Genomic DNA, 21,071 nt, shown 5'->3' with positions numbered 1-21,071 from the left:
CCCACTCTTACATACCTCCCTCAGTATCCTATTTCCACATTGCATGCACAGTAACCTCCTCTGCCTTCATCTCGTACTACATAGACTCTCGTACCTCAAACGCACGCACTTGCTAGCATTAGGAAGAAGCTTGTTCTGTTCTTAGCTTCGTTAATACAATATATATAAACATGTGAGAAATTATACATGAACGACAGCTGTGGCAAATCTTGTATTAAATATATTGTGAAAGAAATGAATGAAATAGAACAGAGTATGCGTAGCTTAAATCAAGGTTCCCCAGAGCTATCTGCCCTTTGGAAAAATTCGTGATGTCGCGATGCATCTGCCGGGAATCGAAACCGGGCCCCCAGCTTTGAACGCCGGTGCCTTAACCACTAGACCACAGAGACGGGTTAGTGGCTAGGACGTCCTCGATCCGATTGACCGCCAGATAAACAGATTTTCGACACCATCAATTCAATTTTCTTTATAAAGTATTATATATATATATATATATATATATAAATTTTGTAACAGACAACAGTGTATATATATATATATATATATATATATATATATATATATATATATATATATATATATATATATATATATATATATATATATTATATGACACCTAGATAGATCCTTGTGATTTGATTGGTTGTTTGATATCGTTCATTCAGCCCATTTTGCAATGACGTCATCAACCGTGCAATTTTGGATCCATACGATTTTGTCCATTGCACTCGCGCACCGAGACTGCAGCTCATCCACCAGCAGTGCGCATGTTGCAATGACGTAACAATCAACAGACCGAACTCGCACTGCATGAGCATGTTTTGCATTGATTCATGAATTTCATATGAAAAAAAAATGGACAGAATACTTCATTCGGTGAAAGATGAAATAATGATCCATTGAACTCGGCTACGCCTCGTTGAATGGATCATTTCATATTTCACCTCATGAAGTATTCTGTCCATTGCACTCATAAACATTCATTATTTGTATAATATATATGCGCTTAATTTGATATCATTACCCTGGCTTTAGCCCCGCAGCCTTTTACAGCGCGGTGGCATTTCAAGGAATAAAGTCCTGCAGTGTGTGTGTGTGTGTGTGTGTGAGGGTGTGTATGTATGTATGTATTTATGTATGCACATGTATAATTGAAAAATAAAACGAAAAGTTATTGAGGAATATTTTTTACTACATACACCTATATAGTTTTGGAAGCATGTTTCAACTAGGGAATTGTTAGATAGTCAATGACAGTTGGATAAAATAAAAGAGGAACTTTACCCCCCCCCCCCTCGCACACACCCCACAAACTGAAAAAGTCAACATTTTCATTTACACCCATTAGCCATGTGACGGCCTATGTTGATACCTTGATTACTCGTCCACAAAAGCAGACAAATAATTGTTTTCATGATCGGGCGGCGAATTGCACGTAAAAAAAAATGTATTGCCAAATCAAGGAATAAAGGGATTTCTTTCCAACAACCTGGAGCGCATGGTGCGTGGACAGATTATATACTTCACCTGTCATAAATAAAATATTTTAAACATTCTTCATGGGCGAGCATGGAGTACACATTGTTATGACAGTGCCCCTACCTCGGTGACACAGTAGGCCTACTTTAATTGAATTGTCTTCATTTTGAATTTAGTAAATAGTAGCCCTATATGCCTGATATAATAATAAGCCCCCATATATAACACTATGACCGTAGTGAAATCTCCATGGATTTAGGCTTGTATGAAAACTAAACATATTTGATCTCTGTCTAAGCGAACTTGATACGAATTATGGCTATACAGTGTGGCTACTCAACCATATTTCATTATGTGATATTTTGAGACAAGTTGCGGAGGAAACAAAACAGAGATAATTGGTTCAAGTACGGTACGATTACTCTGTGTGAGTTGTGTAAAAGTTATACCAATAACAAGGGCCCTGTCTTACAAAGAGTTGCGATTGATCCAATCAACCACAACTATGGAGAGCCAGCAACATCAACATGTATTATGTGTTTGTTCAAAATATTTTCTAACTATGATGTTTATTCATTGTTTTCGTGAAAATTAAGTGCTGTGCTTTTCTTTGTTAACAAAATTCCTGTGGGAAATATTATGTCATTGACTGATTTTCATAGAGTTGAGAATGATTGGATCAATCTTAACCCTAATTCTCCCGGGGGCCATAATGGCCCCCCTCCCCTCGACAATTTTCGCGATATATCTGCTGCGCAAATTTTTTTGACCTCGCCGCTCACTGACTTTTTACTTTCAAGTCTCGCGCAAATTTTGAGACCAAATTTGTGACGCCCGGGTACGCGGTACGACATTACGCAACATTATGTAAGTGCATGTCAGACCCCAAATTGCTCATAAACGTGATTTCATGTAAAAATTCAATGCAGATTGTGTTTTAGCCAAAATTCATAAATGTATCATTATTTCTACTTTTACTGATTAAACTTAATTAATTTTGCCTTGTTTATGATCAGAATTAAGTCTGGAACGATTTCCATCGAAAAACAATAAAAAAACAAAAAGAAAAAAAACAAGGAAATACATAAGAAATTAAAAAACAATAAAATACATAAGAAATCGTTCTTGGTACCAGAATTTTTTTATTCACAATTGTTAGGAATGCTACAAAGTATATTTTCAAGAAAAAATAGCATTCTAGGAGCTTTATTTAGTGAATCAGAGCAAAAAGTATGATTTTATTAATAAATTAGCATAATTAATTCATATAAAATAAAAATATATGAATTCAGTGAAATTTACCAATGCAACTGCGTAGATTACGTCATTCTCTACCATCATGCAAATTTTCGTTGTGATCGCGCAATCCGCGGCTGAGATCTTAAGGGGGGCCATAATGCCCCCCCCCTCCCCCCCCCCCCCGGGAATGACAAGAATCAAAATATCCCGGGAGATTTAGGGTTAACTCTTTGTAAGACGGGGTCCAGGTGTTGCGGCTTGATTGGGGTAGGGGCGATCGCCCTTATGTTTTTTCAGGTAGTGAGCAAATAAAAAAAAACGAGGAGAGAGAAAGGAAGAGTCCTTAAGAAAAATAAGATGTCAGTGTCTTGCAACTATTAAATGACCAAATAATTCCCCCCCCCCATTTAAACTTCCCAAATTGCCGTCATGTCAGTCACTATTCCACTTAATACCACGCACACTTCTCCAGCCATCGTCAATGCCATGCAAATGCATCATATCAATCATGACGAGAGACTTGAATTTTCGTTTTGTGAAAAGAGATAGCGTGATCAATTCAGAATGTACATCTTTTATTCTTTCGTGACCTTCAATCCAATACATTGTTTTGTATCTGGGAAAAATCATTTAAACAATACTAGTGTACTTCTAATAACACTAAAATGGGAAGTCCACCATGACAAAAAGTTTATATTAAAAATATCATAAAAAATATTGGTGAAGGTTTTTGGGAAAATCCATCCAAGATTAAAAAAGCCATTAGATTTTTGTTTTCATTTGTGACGTCTAATGTGAGCAGCTTCCCACGTATCGTGAACTTAACCCCCACTCCTGAGAGAAGAGAATCTTTTAGTCATGAACCTTTAAAATTGAAATTTGTGCATTACATATTATATAATAGATATAGCTGCTACTCGTATCTACTCGTATATGGCGTCAAAAATCAAAAACTTTCAATCCTATTAACTTTCTTAATCTTTGTGTTCTCAAACTTTTACCAAGTCTCCTTTACTATTTTGACTGGTATTCTTACAACAAACTTTTCGCCAGGGTGAACTTCCCTATAATGACGCACTTCATGAATATATATATTCTTTCTGAAGAATTAAAGACGAAACTAGTTAAAGTGGAATATTTGAGCATTCTTTGACTATTCTTCATTTAGTTTGATTATATATATGTTTATATAATATTACCTGGTCACCAAACTTATACACGTCTCCACAGTTATATGATATTTTTGCACGGCAAACTATATGACAATTAAATCACAAACGAATAGGTAAATAGAAAACTGCGTGCATATTAGATAACAAATACTCATTCAGAAAAGAAATAGTTATCTTTCTAATGATCCGACCCTTTAGCCGTGTCCCCCTTTTTTTATTTGAAACGTAGGCCTATATTTTATCACCCCAAAGCCATATATTTATTCGGTATGATTATAATCCTTTCAAGATAACATACTGCATTAAAGAAAAAAATGAAATGTTTCAGAAGATAGAGAAATCTTGAAATCTTGAGAAAAAAATATTGTCATATCCGATGTCTTTTCAAATAAAAATCATATCTCAAGCTAAATTGTTGTTATATGTGATGTCTTTTCAAATGGAAATCATATCTCAAACTAAATCTCAAGCGAACAGGTCATCAAATTATTTCAGTATTTACTTCTTGCCAAAGAAATGATATTACCGTGCAGATTTGATCAATCTCGTAAATAGTTCGGAACGATGTGCGAAACACGTAATATAGGCCTACATCTGTGTCAAAATCATATTTCTTTTTCGATTAATCGACGCGCTTGTAGAGGAGAATAGTTCTGAAAAATATTATGCCATGCTTTTGGTCAACAAAAATACATTTGACATAGACATTTCTGTCAAAAGTTCAAACAAATTTTCCATTATTGAGCAAGTCCATTGAACCATATTGTATATACATAATTCAGCTTCGGAGCGTAATATCGGTGATACAGATATATTTATGTTATATAGTGCAGTGACACTGGCAGTACAAGGTCATTTGTCAGTGTTTGGATATAACTGTAACATGTGAATGCTGGATAAAATGCCCTCTTTACCAAAATGTCATCAAGTATACCTTATTTTAAGGACCAGGGAATGATGACAGCTTTGGTGGCTTGATATATACATGTTAAAAGCATGAGTACCGGTAAGTATAGTCCTTAAAACATTTCTTAACTGGCTGCAGTTTGTGGCTGATTACCTGTATGAACTTTAGAGTTTGTTGACTGTTCTTATTTGTATTCATTGTGTAGAATGTTCTCATCGGGATTCGTCTGTCACTCCTTAATTTTTCATTTCATTGATAAATGCAAAATGCAAAAATACTCCATTTGTTACAATAACGCAAAAAAAGATTGACTGTCGGATGTCGTTTTTTTAATTTTAGGAAAGCATATTAAGATGTCTTTATTTAATAGTTATATTGTACAGGATAAAAATTTGCTTAATTTTTTTTTTCTCTCTCTCTTTCTGTTGAGGGGGGTGTCGTTTGATTAATGTATTTGGATGATGTGCAATTTGTAACATCCGCTATATCTAGATTTTCTAGAAGGAAAAAAATCAATTTATCATGATAAGTAACGTGTTTTTTTTTCTGATACGCAGTAAAGGCACAGAGATGAGTAATCAAACTTGATAATCCTCATTTGCAAATGGCCAATGAGCCCATATTTCCGACCCTCTTTTGGTCTTCTCCTAGGGGGTGGGGGCAGTGGGGCAACCCCATCAAAGGGAATAAATAGAGGGGGAATAAAAGAATGAATAATACCCAAAAAGAGTATGATAAAGGGAGAATTAGAGAATGATACTACATATGATGATAATGATAGTTACGTTTTAATTTTCTAAGCGCTTCATACATTGTAATTATTGTTACCCCGGTCATAGGATCCATCATTATACAACTCCCAAAGAATGTTCTGTAATCTGATTTGTCCCATTCGGATCACATGATATTCAGCGAATTGCACTAAGGCATCCACAATGCACTATCCTTCACTCTGACGTTATACCAAATGTACTAGCTATCCTGCACTCTGACGTCATACCAAAATGCACTATCCTGCACTCTGACGTGCGAGGTCTGGAATTATCTAGAATTATCTAACGTTAGAGTTTAGATCAAAATAGCATTCGGGGCAACTCAGTAACATGGGGGAGGGGGGAAGTTGTATAAAACAAACAATGCACGCATTCTTGAGCATAGAGGACCTAAATGAACTCTGTGCTAGACTCGCCAAATGGATATACCGCACTCGGTCCTGCGGACCTCGGTGCGGTACTATCCATTGGCTCTTCTCTCACATCTATATTATTTGGCCCTTCATGCACGCGCTTACGTGCATTATTTATATATACTGTTTTACACATACAGTGTACCATCTCCCTCCCTGTGGAGTATCCTGGCCAGGCAACCGTTTATCGGTGCATGCCAATCTGATCGCATTATTTTAACATCCTTTCTGCATGGTACCCAATTAACACCTGGGAGGAGAGTGACAAACGTGGATAAATGCCTTGCCAAAGGACATTAGCGCCGGGTTGGATTCGAACCCTCGATCCTAGGTTTAAGAGTCAATTGACTGATCCACAACACCACGACACCTCCGTTATGCAAATGAGAGAAGAAAAAAAAATGTTGTCATATTTGGGTCTTCCTTCACAGCCCCAAAACCCACTATTGCGCCGTGCCGCGGCCATTTATCTTTATTTTAGATGAGTTGGATGCAGGCACTGTGATCTTTTGAATTTTCAGCAGATTCGAAATAGAGTCTAGCAAATGAGCGGAAGGGGGGGGGGGGTAGAAAATAAAAATTCGACCACTCCCAGCAGGCCTATCGATGAAATCGATGCCCGATGCAAGCTCTGAACTTGATAGGCCTAACTATCCCTCGATTATTTGAGGCAGAGAGTAAATGCTGAAATCATGCCCCTTTTCAATTTTAGTATTAAAACATATGTGGCTTTTTAAGGTTGATCATCACATGAAACTTGTCCCCTTCTCTTCTTTCCTCTTTCTTTTTTCTCATTCTTGTCTCTTTTTCGCTCCCCCCCCCCCCCAAAGTGACATCGGGTCATGTGTCCTGTTACCCACTCCCCACTGTTGGATGTATTACACCACCCCCCTCACGCACACACATGCACACACACACTGAAAGAGAAATCACAAAACAACATATAATGCGTTGTGAATGTATTAATGTTATTATTTTTTTGCCAGTGGTGGTAGATCCACCAAGCCAAGCTGTGGATGGCTCCCACCGTCGTCGATGGTGTCGACCATCGGGAGGATTCAAGCGATGGTTGATCTTAGCAGGTCTGTTCACGGTGACCTTCCTAGAAGTAGGATCAGTCAGGACACTTTCCCTCTTCCTTGATGACTTCACATTTCAGTTTGATGTCAGTACTTCGTACATGGGGGCAATATACGGACTCATCACGGGCCTGCCATATTTTTTGGGTAAGGCAATTATAGTGCATAGTAATGACTATGGCAGTTAAAAGCATTACATTGGCTTAACATAATAGATAACACGCATTTATAAACGCTTGTGAGTACAAGGCATAATAGAGAAAGGGAGGGGGATGGGGATATTTGAGTGAGTGTGTGATGTGGGGTGTGTATGTGTATGTGTATTTGTCCGGGCATAAGCCTCGTGAACTGGAGGAGGGTGGTTCAATTCTATTAGGCCGAGTTATTCATTTCATTTAATTCTATTTTTTCACTTTTTCAACGAAATGCATGGGGAGAGGTGAAAAGAAGATAGAAAGAGCTAGCTGTGTGCATTATATGGGTGTATGTGCGTGTGAGTGTGTGTGAATGTTGAAGAGGAGTATAGGGGTCGCATAACTCTTCGGGAAGTGGGAGGGTGCTGGATATGGCAAAATAAAACATAACTCACATTTGTGTATAAGTTTATACTGAAAAGGTGTGCGACATATGCCTCGTAAAGCCTCAAAAGACTAAAACACACTTTTACTTATCTGTAAAGGACGTTCGGCTGTTAGATACATCTGTTCCTAGACATGACTTCTACGAACGGCACGAACATGTTCTTTTACAGGTCATCATTTTTATTGAAATTTGAAATATGATAAAAGGGATGCTCCGAACTGGAATGTTTATTATCTAAATAAATGCTGAAGATTTCATTAAAATCTGATAACAAACAGCGAAGTTATTGAATTTTAAAGTTAGGCAATATATCATGAAAACAATTATATTCACGTCGTCATTAATATTGATTAGATGGACTGACAATGTCACATCCCCACTTTCATTTTTTATGTTTTTCTTATGTTATCACCTTAAATCATATTTGCTTCATATTTGTCATACATGTGTGAATGGTATGTCTCCCTTCTAATGAAAGGAGTGGGAGGAGTTGCAGCAGTAAATATCTAATGCACGTAATTTATTTCAATATTTTTTTTCTTGAAGGAAAAAATGAATAAACCTAATTTCTTTTAATAAAATACAGAAGAACAAGGTTAGTGGGGATATGACATCATCACTTTGCTCATTGATTATTCATGAGCATGATGAAGACATGCCTAGAACTGGAACCAGAATAATATCATTCTTTTAAATGCCCTAACTTTGTTATCCCTTGTCTGATTTTGAACACATTTTCAGTGTTTTGTTTGTCCGATTTTTCTTAATCTGGTCAAATCAATATGTTAAGCCTGGAATACCTCTTTAAAGTTTATTCTAGTGCTAACTGATGTTCGTATTTAATAAACAGGGCTAGTAATATTGCAAAAGGAACGATCATTCCCATGAAAATTATAATATTATACAGGGATGTCCGGGTGAACGAAAGGCATCTGTCCCTTGGCTAACAGGCAATGGGTAGGCCTTAAACAATCCTACTGACAACATGTAACAAATGCCTTTAACCATTTTAATTGACTGACATTGATCTTGATCACAGGATTAATCAACATACTTCTGCTACGCCATTTCTCCATTCGGCAACTCATGATAGTTGGTGGGACACTGTCATCAGCGGGACTGATCGCTGCCTCATTTACCACAACAGCATCGCAGATCACTGCATCTTTAATTGCATTTGGTAAGCTATAGTCTCTAGTGAAGTGATTCACTGCTCATTATAATATCTGAGCGAGGGGGGGGGGGGGGGATGACCAATAGCTGCATGCCTATGTATGCCAATTCGTCTCAATATACTGCAAAAACTCCGGTGTTGATTTAACACCAGCCCGGAATCTATAATGTCCACACCAGAGAAGCATTGAAACAACACCAGTTTGGAATGAAACCGATGCTGTTTTAATACTAATTGGTGTTGTATAAACACCTTTCTGGTGTCGGACCGAAACGAAACTGGTGTTGTTTAACATTTCTCTGGTATGGACATACATGTATATAGATTCCGGGCTGGTGTTAAATCAACACCGGAGTTTTTGCAGTGTACCAACTCGTCTACTATCATTTGTTCTATCATCAATTCGTCCACTATCCACGTGGTCTAATTGCCATTTCGTCCACTCACCATTTCGTCTAATAACCAGTTGGTCCAATAGCCATTTAGCCAATAAATCAATTGGTCTAATTGAATAAGTGTTAATTTGGCGAAAAGAATGAATTTGGGTATTAGTTCAACTGGTTATTAGACGAAATGGTCATAGACGAACTGGTGATTAGACAAAGTGATTATTGGACCAAATGGTTGTTAGACGAAATGTTGATGGACGGAATGGCATTAGACTAAATGAAGGTAAACCAAGTGATGAGTGGACGAGTTGGCAATAGACGAATTGGCAGTTTACGTATGCCATAAAGGACCAATCATTATGTTGATCAAATCTATTTTTTTTATAGAATCAATCGCAATTTTTGGTACTCTTCTTGCCATTTCGCTTCCAAATAGTTGTACCACTGCATGATGTAGAAAAAAGGGGGGGGGGGCTTGGGGACATGCCCCCAAAGATTCACGACCATTAAATAAGAGAAAAGGAAAGAAAGAGAAAGATAAAGAGTGAAATACTATAGTACATGTCAAACTATCAAAATATGAATTTTGTGTTTTTAATTTTTTAATTTTGCTCGCTAGATTTACTCGATAGCACCTTTTATTAACTTATTCTCCATCTGCTGTATCTGGCCCCTCAATTTTTTTGCTCATTAAGTACGCCACTTATCGAGGTTTACAATTTACTGCATTGGCCCGTATTCTGAAGTCAGGTTTAACTTAGACCACGGTCTGACTCTGTGCTAAAATTATGGGGACCTAAAAATTCAGAAATTCTGTCTTTATTGTAAATTTCTTATGTTTACTATTTTTGTTTCCTTTTGCTTTCATAATGAAGAAAAATACTTCAGTTATCATTCCCAGACAATAATGGACAATTTCGGTGTCATATGAGTTAATAAATTTAATGTGTACTATTAGGGATTTGTGCCCCAATTGGCTTTCCATAGTTAAACCACAACTTTAATCCAGGGTTTAATTTAAACCCGAGTTCAGAATACGGGCCATTGTGTCTAATAAAAAAAAAATGTCACTGTATAACCATCTTGACCCGGCAACCTGTATCTGTATTATTGTTTGATTATTGCTTCTGTTTGTCTCAATCCAATGCAGGTTTAGGTTACATGTTCATCATTCTGCCATCTCACTCCTGTGTCCCTGACTATTTTCCTGATCATTTCGAGATTGCAACGGGTATCTTTTCATCAGGTTCAAGCGTCGGTGTCATGTTAATGCCTTGGATTTTTGATACCATTATCTATGCGTACGGATGGAGGGGCGGTCTCCTACTTCTTGGTGCGTTTACCACCCATTTTATTCTCATCGGCTCACTATTACAACTGACCCACCGAAAACGCCCGAGACAAGATGATCTTACTCATCGCGATGCCGAAGATTTTGCTCATAGCAATGTCAACTTTGAAATGGATTTTGTTGGTGACAAGACTACTGAGAGCGAAGCCTCAGTGTACGGCCGTTCGGAAGAAATAGTTCACAGTTCGAACGCTACTCCACAAATAAAAACAGGACTTCCTTCTAATTCAACCGATGATAAAATGAAAATAAATAGCGAGAGTAGTTATTGTGATAGCCACCAGCCAACGACACGTGTCAATGGTATTTCGACAGTAAGAACTGAGACGAATTCGAAATCTCCTTTGGAAGATAAGAATAAAAAAGTTTCTACGCCTAGTCTTTCAGAGGTGAACGTGGACGATGTCGTTAATGACGGCGAAAATAACAAGAAATGTTATTTTCATACTTTCTCGTCCCCCGTAAGGTTCTTCAAAAAGCATCCCCTCATGATCGCAGTTTGTGTACAAGTCTACATTTTTGCTCTTACATACGGTACCTGGCTTCTCTTTACCATCCCCAACGGTCAAGCCAAAGGCCTAACTGACCTGAAGGCTGTCCAACTCTCAATCGCAGGTGGAGTTGCCAACTTTTTCGGTCGATTCTCTTGTGGCTTCATCACCTCAAGAAACGTCGCACGAATCGAAGTTTGGTACATGATTGCGAACATCGTTTCAGCAATTGCATTCTTCGTGAACTATGTGGCTGATTCCTTTTGGTTCCTTCTGGTTCTCTCCCTAATGTTTGGATTTTCGATCGGTTTCAAAATTCCTGCACAATTTACTCTTGTGATGAATGCTGTTGGAGAGAAACGCTTCAAAACAGGGCTTGGTATACTCTACGTGTGCAGTGGCTCATCCTTTCCGTTCCTTGGTTTCGTTGTAGGTTTGTACAGATATTCAAGAGTTTTCACACCACGACGCAGAAGGAACACGGTAAATGTATTGAAAATGCTGGTCAAATGACAATGAATAGCTGGGAGGTCTTTGTCGAAAATGAGTGAACCGGAAAATCAGTTCCGTTCTAAGTTTCGGAGCTGCAAATATGTCGTTTGTCTAGAGTGTTCATGGGACTACGCCACTGTTTTGATTCGCCAATTTTCGACAAAGACTTCTATCTTGCCCTTTTGTCATGAAGGGCATTTGACAATGCATTTTCTATGTTCTTGAAAGTGGTATGTGTCGCGAAAATTCCCAATTTATTGCTACATAACTCTCGGTTTATGTTTCAATGATACTTATGGTGCAGTCACATCTGCGAAATCGACTCCAAACCGATCGATGGTATGATACTGGAAATAATGTAACAGCTTTATTCGATCTGTGATCGGTTTCTCCAGAGTGACGGTGGCATATGAGAGAGTAAAACGTATCCTCCAACAAATTAAATACATAAGATTCAATGTTCAAACTTTGAAGAATAATTTATTTTTAATGCTATTGGGTTATGTCCCTTTACTTGAGGATCAGATTAATAATTGATGTTTACCAGATTCAAATAGGGCCTACTAAAACACATCAAATAGAAATATGCATGGCCTTACGGAGCCAGTAATGGGAGCAAGGGTATACATTACCGCTTTGAATATTTTGTTTTCTTTGTTCGTTTTGCAACGAGAATTCATATAGCTTATACCCATATTTCAATCTCGAATTTAATTTCGAAAATTAAACTGAACGGCCAGGTGATGTATTCTACGTCTTTGGTCCCTCGCTTTCAAATCTGTTTTAAGCATTTTACATTAATGCGTACGACCATGATTGTATGATTTTCAAAAGGACTTCATTAACATAGAGAAGTAACAGTTAACAGTTGTGAAACATCATGAACTCATCAAAGAGTAAACATGGCATAATAGGGTTCGTGAAATATATGTTATACAACGTTCGTATAAAATAATGTTCGTGGTTCAAATTTCGTTTCAGGATCCATCTTTGACCGCTTTCAGTCGTATAATATCGCATTTTGCATCATGGGGGCACTGGATGTGTTTGCTGCGATTCTTATCATATTCCCTGTTGCCTGGCAAAGATTTTACAAAAGAACAACTGACTGATATGCATATGGAATGCACATCGTCCGGATCTTCTCAACAATTAAGGCTTTTTGAACTGAGATGCGCACATAATTCCAATCCGATGTGATACACCGTACTTTACTTAAACCCCAAACCCGAATTTATATAAACTTTGAACTGCCATATGGATGGATGGAGAAATAACATTTTTTTGAGAATCAGATGCATTGTAGTAGAATGGGTTAGGATTATATTCACTGAATATAACCTACCCAATGTCCGTAGTAAGTCACAAAATAAGAAATTTTCAGATGATGTCACGAATGCTTTTTCGTTTTTAGATAAACTAATTTTTTTTTTCAGTTTCAGACTAACGGACATCTAGGTATATACATTTGTTATGTTATGAATAAAGAAACTTCGGAATAACAGACCTGAAGAACGGCGGGCGATCGGGGGGAATAATATTTAAAATCATAGTTTGTGTTTTCTTAGCAGTAAAGTCAAACAGACATCCTCAGGGAAGTCCCTTTATAGTCCTACATAATTCATGCCCTTTGAACTTCCTTGGTATGACGGTTGTTTGTACTTTGTACTTATCTTTACGGCTGAGTGTGCATTAGGATACAGAGTATCCTACTATTCATTATGTGCATGAAAGGTTTTATTCCTTCCGCAATTATAAAATCGAAGGCAATTAGTACTGTTATGAATGTGGAATAAATATCATTTTCGATTGTACTCCATACTTCAGTAACTGAAACTGTTGAGTTCATTAGCAATGGCAGGAATCTTCGACCCACCTGAATTTAAGTGCGAAGAATGTGGCATTGGTGATTCTACACAGGGGTATAAAGTTGTAGAGAAGCGTCACCTGTGTCCAACTTGTGCTCGCAATCTGGCCAGCGCCATCCTGGCTGATGCATCACATAAATCTGTTCAGTGGCCGTGCCCACAACACAGTCGAAAAGAAGTGGAACTGCTCTGCTCTGAATGCAAAGAGGCAATGTGTTCAACTTGTGCATTAACTTCTCACCATGGTCACCGGATGCAAGACATCGAGAAATTCTTCATCGAGAAGAAAGAAGTTTTGAAAAGGGATGTTGAAAAGATTTCTGCAAAGCAAATCGAGAGGAAAAGTTTTCTGGATAAGATAGCAAGCCATTCGCAAGAATTGGATGATCATTTGAAAGACATCAGGGGGAAGATATCTGTCACGTTCCAGACAAAGTCGCGTGATCAAAAAGAGCAAAGAGGGGTACAAGTGGCCAGGATAAACAAAGAATCAGATGAGCTCATTAGGCATATCAACGAAAATCGTCGAATGCAGCTCAAGGAAGTTGAAGGAAAATTCCACAATAAACAAGAAACACTAGCAAAAGACCAAGACAATGTTCTTGCTGAGTTGAAAGTTGTCGAAGACAATTTTGTCCAGATGGCGTCAAAAGTGAAAGCGTCAACTGAGGCCACTAACGATCAGCTGGAGAACACCGCTGCACTTGCGGAATCCATCATGGTCGATTGCGATGGGAAAGCTTTCCATGAGAAGATCGCAGAGTTTCACGAGAAGGGTATGGACAAATTACCATGTTTCGATCATGATCACCTGGATAAATTGTCGAAGATGGTTAGAAAAATACGTTTCAAGAGAGTGGATGACATTCAAACCATTGGAATTCTAGAGGGAAAGAAGACTTCCTATGACTTGGTCAAGACTGTAAATCTTCCATCCGATGTCAAGGAGCCATTTCTTCTCGGGTCGATTGACGAGCAAACGGTGGTATTGCGGAATGGCATTGGGTCCATTCTGTACTCGGTAAACGTAGATTCTGGATCGCTGGAAACACTGATGACCGAACAGAAGTCCAGAGGCATTTGGGATTTGGCAGTTTTTACTCTACCTGACAATTCGAAAGGTTTTGCTTACAGTGATTTCAATGCCGGCGTGCTAAAAATCTGTAACAGAGACGGAACCGATGAAAGGGATGTAGGCCTGGCTCTTCCCGACGATGAAGCCCGCTTTGCTTTCGTAACTGTGGACAGGAAGGGCAAACTTCTCGCTGCTAGTCACAATATTGGCGAAATACATGTGATTAACCCCCAAACAGGAGAACGTCTTCGCACTATCGATGATCTCGGATGCACACCGATAAATGGATGCGGGACGCTTTCAAATGGAGACATCATCATTCTCTTTGGAAACTCCAACATCTGCAAGATCTTTCGAGCAACAGGGGACGTCCGGATGACCCTAGCTCTTGCTGGCTGGAGCAGAAGAATAAACTTTCATGTGGGTGTAGATGATATGATCTACGTGACATATCGTAAAGAATCTGGGGAGTCAGCATACGTGAGCTATGTCAGTGTCCTCTCTCCTGACGGGGTTTTGGTGAAGGATAAGGCAATCGAGTTTCCAACATCCTATCTCCATCGCTTTAACCCGAGATGCATTGTTCCTGCCCCCGGAACTGTCATCATTCTAAATGGAAATGTCCTCCTTGTTTACGAGGAGACACCTGGAGTTGATGATCTCCACCACTGACCAGACATGCCAAACAACACGGTATATTGCCAATTCGTCTATTGCCAACTCGTCCACATGGTCTACTTTCATTTAGTCTAATGCCATTCCTTCCATCAACATTTCGTCTAACAACCATTTGGTCCGTTAGCCATTTGGTCCAATTATCACTACGTCTAATCACCATTTCGTCTAATAACCAATCGGTCTAATATCCATTTCATTTTCATTCATTTTGCACAATTTAACACTAAGTCCAATTAGACCAAATGGTAAATGGACTAAATGTCTATTGGACCAACTAGTTATTAGACGGAATGGCATTATACTAAAAGAAAGTAGACAATGTGGATATTGGACGAACTGATGGTAGACCAAATGATAGTAGAAGAGTTGGCAATCGGATGAATTGGCATTAGACGAATCGGGAAAAAAAACCAACACATGTTGTAGGCTACTGAAATGGAGATTCAACCTAAACAGCAAATTCTCGAAGTCTTTTTTTTAATGATGGAAGATGATCATGCTGATTTTGAAGGTTTGAATAACTTTACACAAACAATGATTAAGTTATTAACTTCTGAAAGATCAAATCACTATCTATCATACTATTTTTAATTATTATTAAAACGATATTCATAAATTTAAGATTGCTACACTTATGCACGCAGTTAGATATAGATATGCTCCTATTAATATCATCAATCTTTTTCAATACAACTACGACTTTCACCGATACAATACTCGCTCTGCTAATAGCTTTCATTACCCTAAAACAGCTTCAACCTTAATTCTGAACTCTTTTAAGTTTACCGGGCCACGAATTTGGAATAATCTCAATGTATGCCTTTTTTCATGTTCAACTGTTTCTTCGTTTAAATGCAAACTCAAAAAGATCATTATTAGTACTTATTCCTAATTTGAATTCAAACTCACCTCATTTATATATGTATTATTTTTGTTAATGAATGAACCAAGATGATGGATGTTCGGGTGTGCTTTTGTGTGTGATGATGACGATGTGTCTCGGTGGATGTGTCTGTGTGTGAATGAGCATGTTTCGCTTCCCCCCCCTCTTCATCTGATGTGTACATATATTAATTACTGTATTCTTTGGAGGCTTCTTATTTTCAAGTGTAAACTTTTTGTTGCCCTCCTTTTCTTGTAATGATATTTCTATATACGAATGTACAATTTGATGATGTTTTATTATTATCAAGAATAAATTGAATTTGAATTGAATTGAATTGAATTTTGAATTCTTAATTGGCTGCATAAATGATATAGGGTGCCTATCTTATGTTCTTATGTAGGATATACGAGTGCCAAATCTGTAAAATATCAACTTTTATAAACGATAGTCAGAAACACATTTTTTTTTCTTTTATGAAAAGGCGAATAAATATATTCATATTTAAAATATGTATATTTTGTAAATTCACAATTACTGCCTCGTTAAAAAAAAAATCAGCATTATACTAGTCTTAACCGGGGATAATTATATTTTATGCGGTTTCATTTTTATAAAACTGAATAAATAAAACTGGGCGAACAAATCAAAATCTATTTATAATTCCTATTTGCATGATACGACGAATATATCCCGTTTAATTTCATGAAATATTGTTTTAATATTCATTCATTTTCTATGTTTTGTTTATATGTATTTCTGTACAGAAAGATATATGTTAATATTAAATATTTATACACGGGCACGGCGCATATAGCCAATTTTATTACAGTGGCAATGTGATAGGTTCGCGGTGAGACAAAACGTATCTGTAAATACATTTGTTTCTCGACAACGGAGTAAAATATTAATACAGTAAAGAGAAACTATATATATATATATATATATATATATATATATATATGCCTATATCATTCTAGTTGGTGTATATCATAAAGATATAATGTGAAAACGTTTAACATTCTGATCAGGAATCATTAGTTGAGTTTTCGAATGGATGTTAATAAGTATTTAGATTACTTTATTCCCATCATCTAAATAGCTTTGATTGTGCAATTATTGACAATCCACGAATAGGGAAAATTTTCCTCAGGCCAGAATCAATCAGCATTATTCATTTTCTGTGGCATACATAGATTGATAAAAATAATTCACCTTTACCTATCTGTAAATACCAACTCTCGCATTTTATTATTTGGACTTCGAGCTTATGTCTATAGGAATTAGAACTGATCCGTTATATCAATGTATCTGAATAGAATGATCCATCCTACGATTTTAAGTTTTTTTTAGATTAATATTCGCATTTATTCTTCATTCATGTACACTTTGCATTGTTTTGATTTTTAATAGGATACATAGGTTTAAGGGCCTTTTCACATGTGAATTTTGAATCATTGTTGTAATGGTCGATGATTGCTATTGAAATCGTGACTGTGATTAGCGTTCGTGATTCTAATCATGTTCTAGTTCGGTTTCACACGTGCTACAAATTCGTCATTAGCCTTATTTTTCACTGGAATCATCATTCAAATTACGATTTTTTTTTCACCGTGTGAAAGGGCGGTCAAAACTAAACAAAACCAAATCATTCTTTTAAATGTATACTATATAAATTATGGCCCCGCAGCGGAGAGCGGAGGGACCGTTTGTGAAAGGCAAATGGCCTTTGATAACCTACAACTCATTCATAAATTTTGAAACAAGAACAGATTAAAATTTCTTACCACCCTTTCACACGGTAAAAAAGTCATAATTTGAATGATTCCAGTGAAAAATAATGCTAATGACGAATTTTTAGCACGTGTGAAACCAAACTAGAATCACGAATTCAATTCTACTCCGAAGGTAAATTCCAGTTAAGTTTCACTCAAATTACGGTACGAATTTTCCGTGTGAAAGGTCCGATGAATCTATAGACGAATTGCAATCATCATTACGGTTTATTTCCAATTCGTCTCGTGCTAATTCGTCCAATTGCCAACTCGTCTACTATCATTTGGTCTAAAATCGGTTCGTCCAATATCCACATGGTCTACTTTTATTTAGTCTTATGTCATTCCGTCTAATAACCAGTTGGTCAAATAGCCATTTAGTCCATATACCATTTGGGTCTAATCGGACTAAGTGTTAAATTCCGCAAAATGAATGAAAATGAAATGGATATTAGACCAACTAGGTGTGAGACGAAATGGTCATAGACGAAATAGTGATTAGATGAAGTGAGGATTGGACCAATTGGTTAATGGACCAAATGGTTGTTAGACGAAATGTTGATGGACGGAATGGCACTAGACTTCTTAAATGAAAGTAGACCATGTGGTGAGCGGATGAGTCGGCAGTAGACGAATTGGCAATTTACCATCATTACAATGATGATTCAAGATTCACGTGTGAAAAGGCCCTAAGACATATATTTTCGCTAAGAGGCTAGAAAATGCTACCGAAATTTTTTTTGGTCCTTTATGATGTTTTGAATAATGTACTTTCTTTCATGTATCAGTTATACAGAATTCGGTAAAGCATTCACGCATTCAGATAACATGAAATATGAAAACAAATGATATGCGTATATATTTCTTCTTTATTCAAGTGGTTGGCAAAACTTTTACGTAATTTTTAATTACGCGATATTTTGTTACTTATACTTATAACATGTACAAGACGATTGTGCACAGATGTGACCTTAATAAATGGGTTGGAAATTAGCATGACTGTTCTGATTTTGTATTTTCTCTCCCCCCCCCTCTCTCATCCCCCCTCCATATCACACCCCCCCCCCCCCTCTTGACAACATCTATTCTATCTCTCTCTCTTTCTATCACCACATGTAGGCCTCTAATAGAGGCCCTCTATAATCATAATAGTGTTCCAATTATCTTTTTGGGTCGGACCTCCTTGGTTCGGTTTCTTTCGGGGGTGGTTAAACGGGGGGGGGGGGGGGCTAAGAGGTTCTATTGAAAACGAAGAAAGAGAGGAGGAAAAGGAAGAAAGAAGTAAAGGAGAGCAATTAAACATTTTAAAGTGAGAGCGGTATTTGCAGTAAACATGGTATACAGTGCGTCCCAGAAAAATAAATAGTAAACGAGAATTATCAATGATATATCATAACTTAGTCACAATTATAATAAACAACTTACGTATCATCGTAAAGCTTAGAATCTCCACTTTTACCTACCCAGATGATTTTTAATACGCGCATGAGTGCATGAGTAAACAATTTGAATAAAGGATACCGAAAAGTAACTTGTAGGGGGGACGGGGGGGGATTAAATTTCAAAAAGGAAATCACAAGTATGTCTGTAATTGATATCTTGATCACAGAAAATGGTCATGATATAACAGTTTTGTCTCTTTGAAAATCATTAAAGCTTGTATTTCCATAATTTCATTTCACAATCACAGAATCTCTACTGTAGCTATCTTACGGTTAACAATTTTTTTTGATGGGCCGACGGTCAACAAAACGGAGAGTACGTTGAGTAGCTTGTAAAACGTCTTGATATAATGATTTTATTAAACTAAAATCTTGAATTCTTCCATTTCAAAGTGTATATTATACACACACACACACTTTATATTTATATATATATATATATATATATATATATATATATTAATGAGGCAAAGTGGTAATGCATTGTACTTTGTTCCAACAGTTTATTTTGAATTCCAATTTTTCGACGTTAAACATACGTCTTCCTCAGGGATACAATAAAGCTCACAGAGACAAGAACTGAAATAATAACATTCATGATTGTGGTAGTCATGGAACCGCGCACAAAACAGCATCACCATCATAATAATAATAAAAAAGCATATTGCAGGCGCAGGATGTAAAAATTATCGCGTGAGGATATCATTGTTACGTAACAATCACTTATTATGACGCCACCACAATCATGAAAATGCAAGAATAGAAAGGATAAAGGCTTATAATATATCAAGAAAATAAATTACGATAAAAGGAGGTGACAATGGCCTCCCATATATATATATATATATATATATAACTCCTCAAAAAAGGTTTGGAAATCTGAGTTTGGACATTAATTTCTCCCAAATCCCAGTTATGCACAATGCCGCATATTGGTATCATTCAAAATATTATTTAATTGTCTTTAACATGATACCCTATACATGATACTTATGATTATGGTTCACATGGAGGTGCAGTGTCTTGAAATGTGGGGCAAGGTCAAAAGTTGCAAAATGACACAATATTGAAAGTCACTGCTCTTTTTTTACCGTGGTGATGAGTGAGTTTCTCAGCGGTTTCTAATTTTGTTTTCATGCACCTTAACATCGACATTAACATGGAATCAAACACACCTCTGCACAAGCAAACACATAACTCGTAATGCCGATTCTTAATGTAGTCCCGCCCAAACCCAATACCGAACTCTTCAAACAATCCTTTAAATACTCTGGTGCAAAACCATGGAATTCTTTTCCAAATGAATTGCGAAATCACCAAACCTTCACCTCGTTCAACAGAAATTATAAACAAAAATATTTTTGAATAAGATTTATATTACTCTTTAATCACATGTTTTTATACAATGACTTGAATAATTATGTTTATTTTGTATTATTATTGATATGTTATAGTTACATTCTAATTTTTTTTCTTCTTAATATTCTCCTTCTTAATATTCCTTTCTCAATATTCTTGCATTTCTTGATTGTCTCATTTCTTTCTGACACCCATCCCCTCTATTTTCGCTCCATCCCTGGAGCCGGTCGACTATTACTCAATCCGCCATCGTTCCTATTTCTCACACACTCTAATGTTTCTATTTCTCAGACATCCAAACGTTTGTTTGTACTTCCAAACTCCACTTGTCACATATAAACCTTAATTTTTTGTCGCACTCTTCATTTTTGCTACATTGTTTGTTTGTATCTTATATTCACTTTGTTCATGAATATTGAATTTATTTTACTGATTATATTTTGTCCT

At 36.9% G+C, this 21,071-nt stretch overlaps 2 protein-coding genes across 3 annotated transcripts; both read left to right on the top strand.

The window, feature by feature from the left end:
- The first annotated feature begins 4,601 nt into the window (after positions 1–4,601).
- Positions 4,602–12,666, top strand: LOC129277256 (uncharacterized). Of its 2 annotated transcripts, XM_054913458.2 has the most exons (5): positions 4,602–4,899; positions 6,973–7,212; positions 8,687–8,827; positions 10,361–11,485; positions 12,526–12,666. In XM_054913458.2, the coding sequence occupies exons 1-5, from the start codon at positions 4,890–4,892 to the stop codon at positions 12,654–12,656; spliced, it is 1,647 nt and encodes a 548-aa protein (XP_054769433.2). In that variant the 5' UTR covers positions 4,602–4,889; the 3' UTR covers positions 12,657–12,666. The 2 variants fall into 2 exon arrangements, with proteins under 2 accessions (XP_054769433.2, XP_063966611.1); XM_064110541.1 differs by lacking the exon at positions 4,602–4,899 and having other exon boundaries at positions 6,837–7,212.
- Positions 12,666–18,817, top strand: LOC129278329 (uncharacterized). Its single transcript, XM_054914527.2, has one exon. The coding sequence runs from the start codon at positions 13,399–13,401 to the stop codon at positions 15,157–15,159; it is 1,761 nt and encodes a 586-aa protein (XP_054770502.2). The 5' UTR covers positions 12,666–13,398; the 3' UTR covers positions 15,160–18,817.
- The last annotated feature ends 2,254 nt before the right edge of the window (positions 18,818–21,071 follow it).

This window comes from Lytechinus pictus, chromosome 15 (assembly GCF_037042905.1).
Source record: "Lytechinus pictus isolate F3 Inbred chromosome 15, Lp3.0, whole genome shotgun sequence".
NCBI classification, from domain to species: Eukaryota; Metazoa; Echinodermata; class Echinoidea; order Temnopleuroida; family Toxopneustidae; genus Lytechinus; species Lytechinus pictus.
This window is presented reverse-complemented; position numbering and strand designations above follow the sequence as displayed.

Bases quoted from the DNA above. Each gene is read 5' to 3' on its own strand.
- LOC129277256 (XM_064110541.1), top strand. From the start codon at position 6,891: ATGCACACACACACTGAAAGAGAAATCACAAAACAACATATAATGCGT. The intron at 8,828-10,360 runs GTAAGCTATAGT...AATCCAATGCAG, and splicing joins TGCATCTTTAATTGCATTTG to GTTTAGGTTACATGTTCATC. The intron at 11,486-12,525 runs GTTTGTACAGAT...ATTTCGTTTCAG, and splicing joins GTTCCTTGGTTTCGTTGTAG to GATCCATCTTTGACCGCTTT.
- LOC129278329 (XM_054914527.2), top strand. From the start codon at position 13,399: ATGGCAGGAATCTTCGACCCACCTGAATTTAAGTGCGAAGAATGTGGC.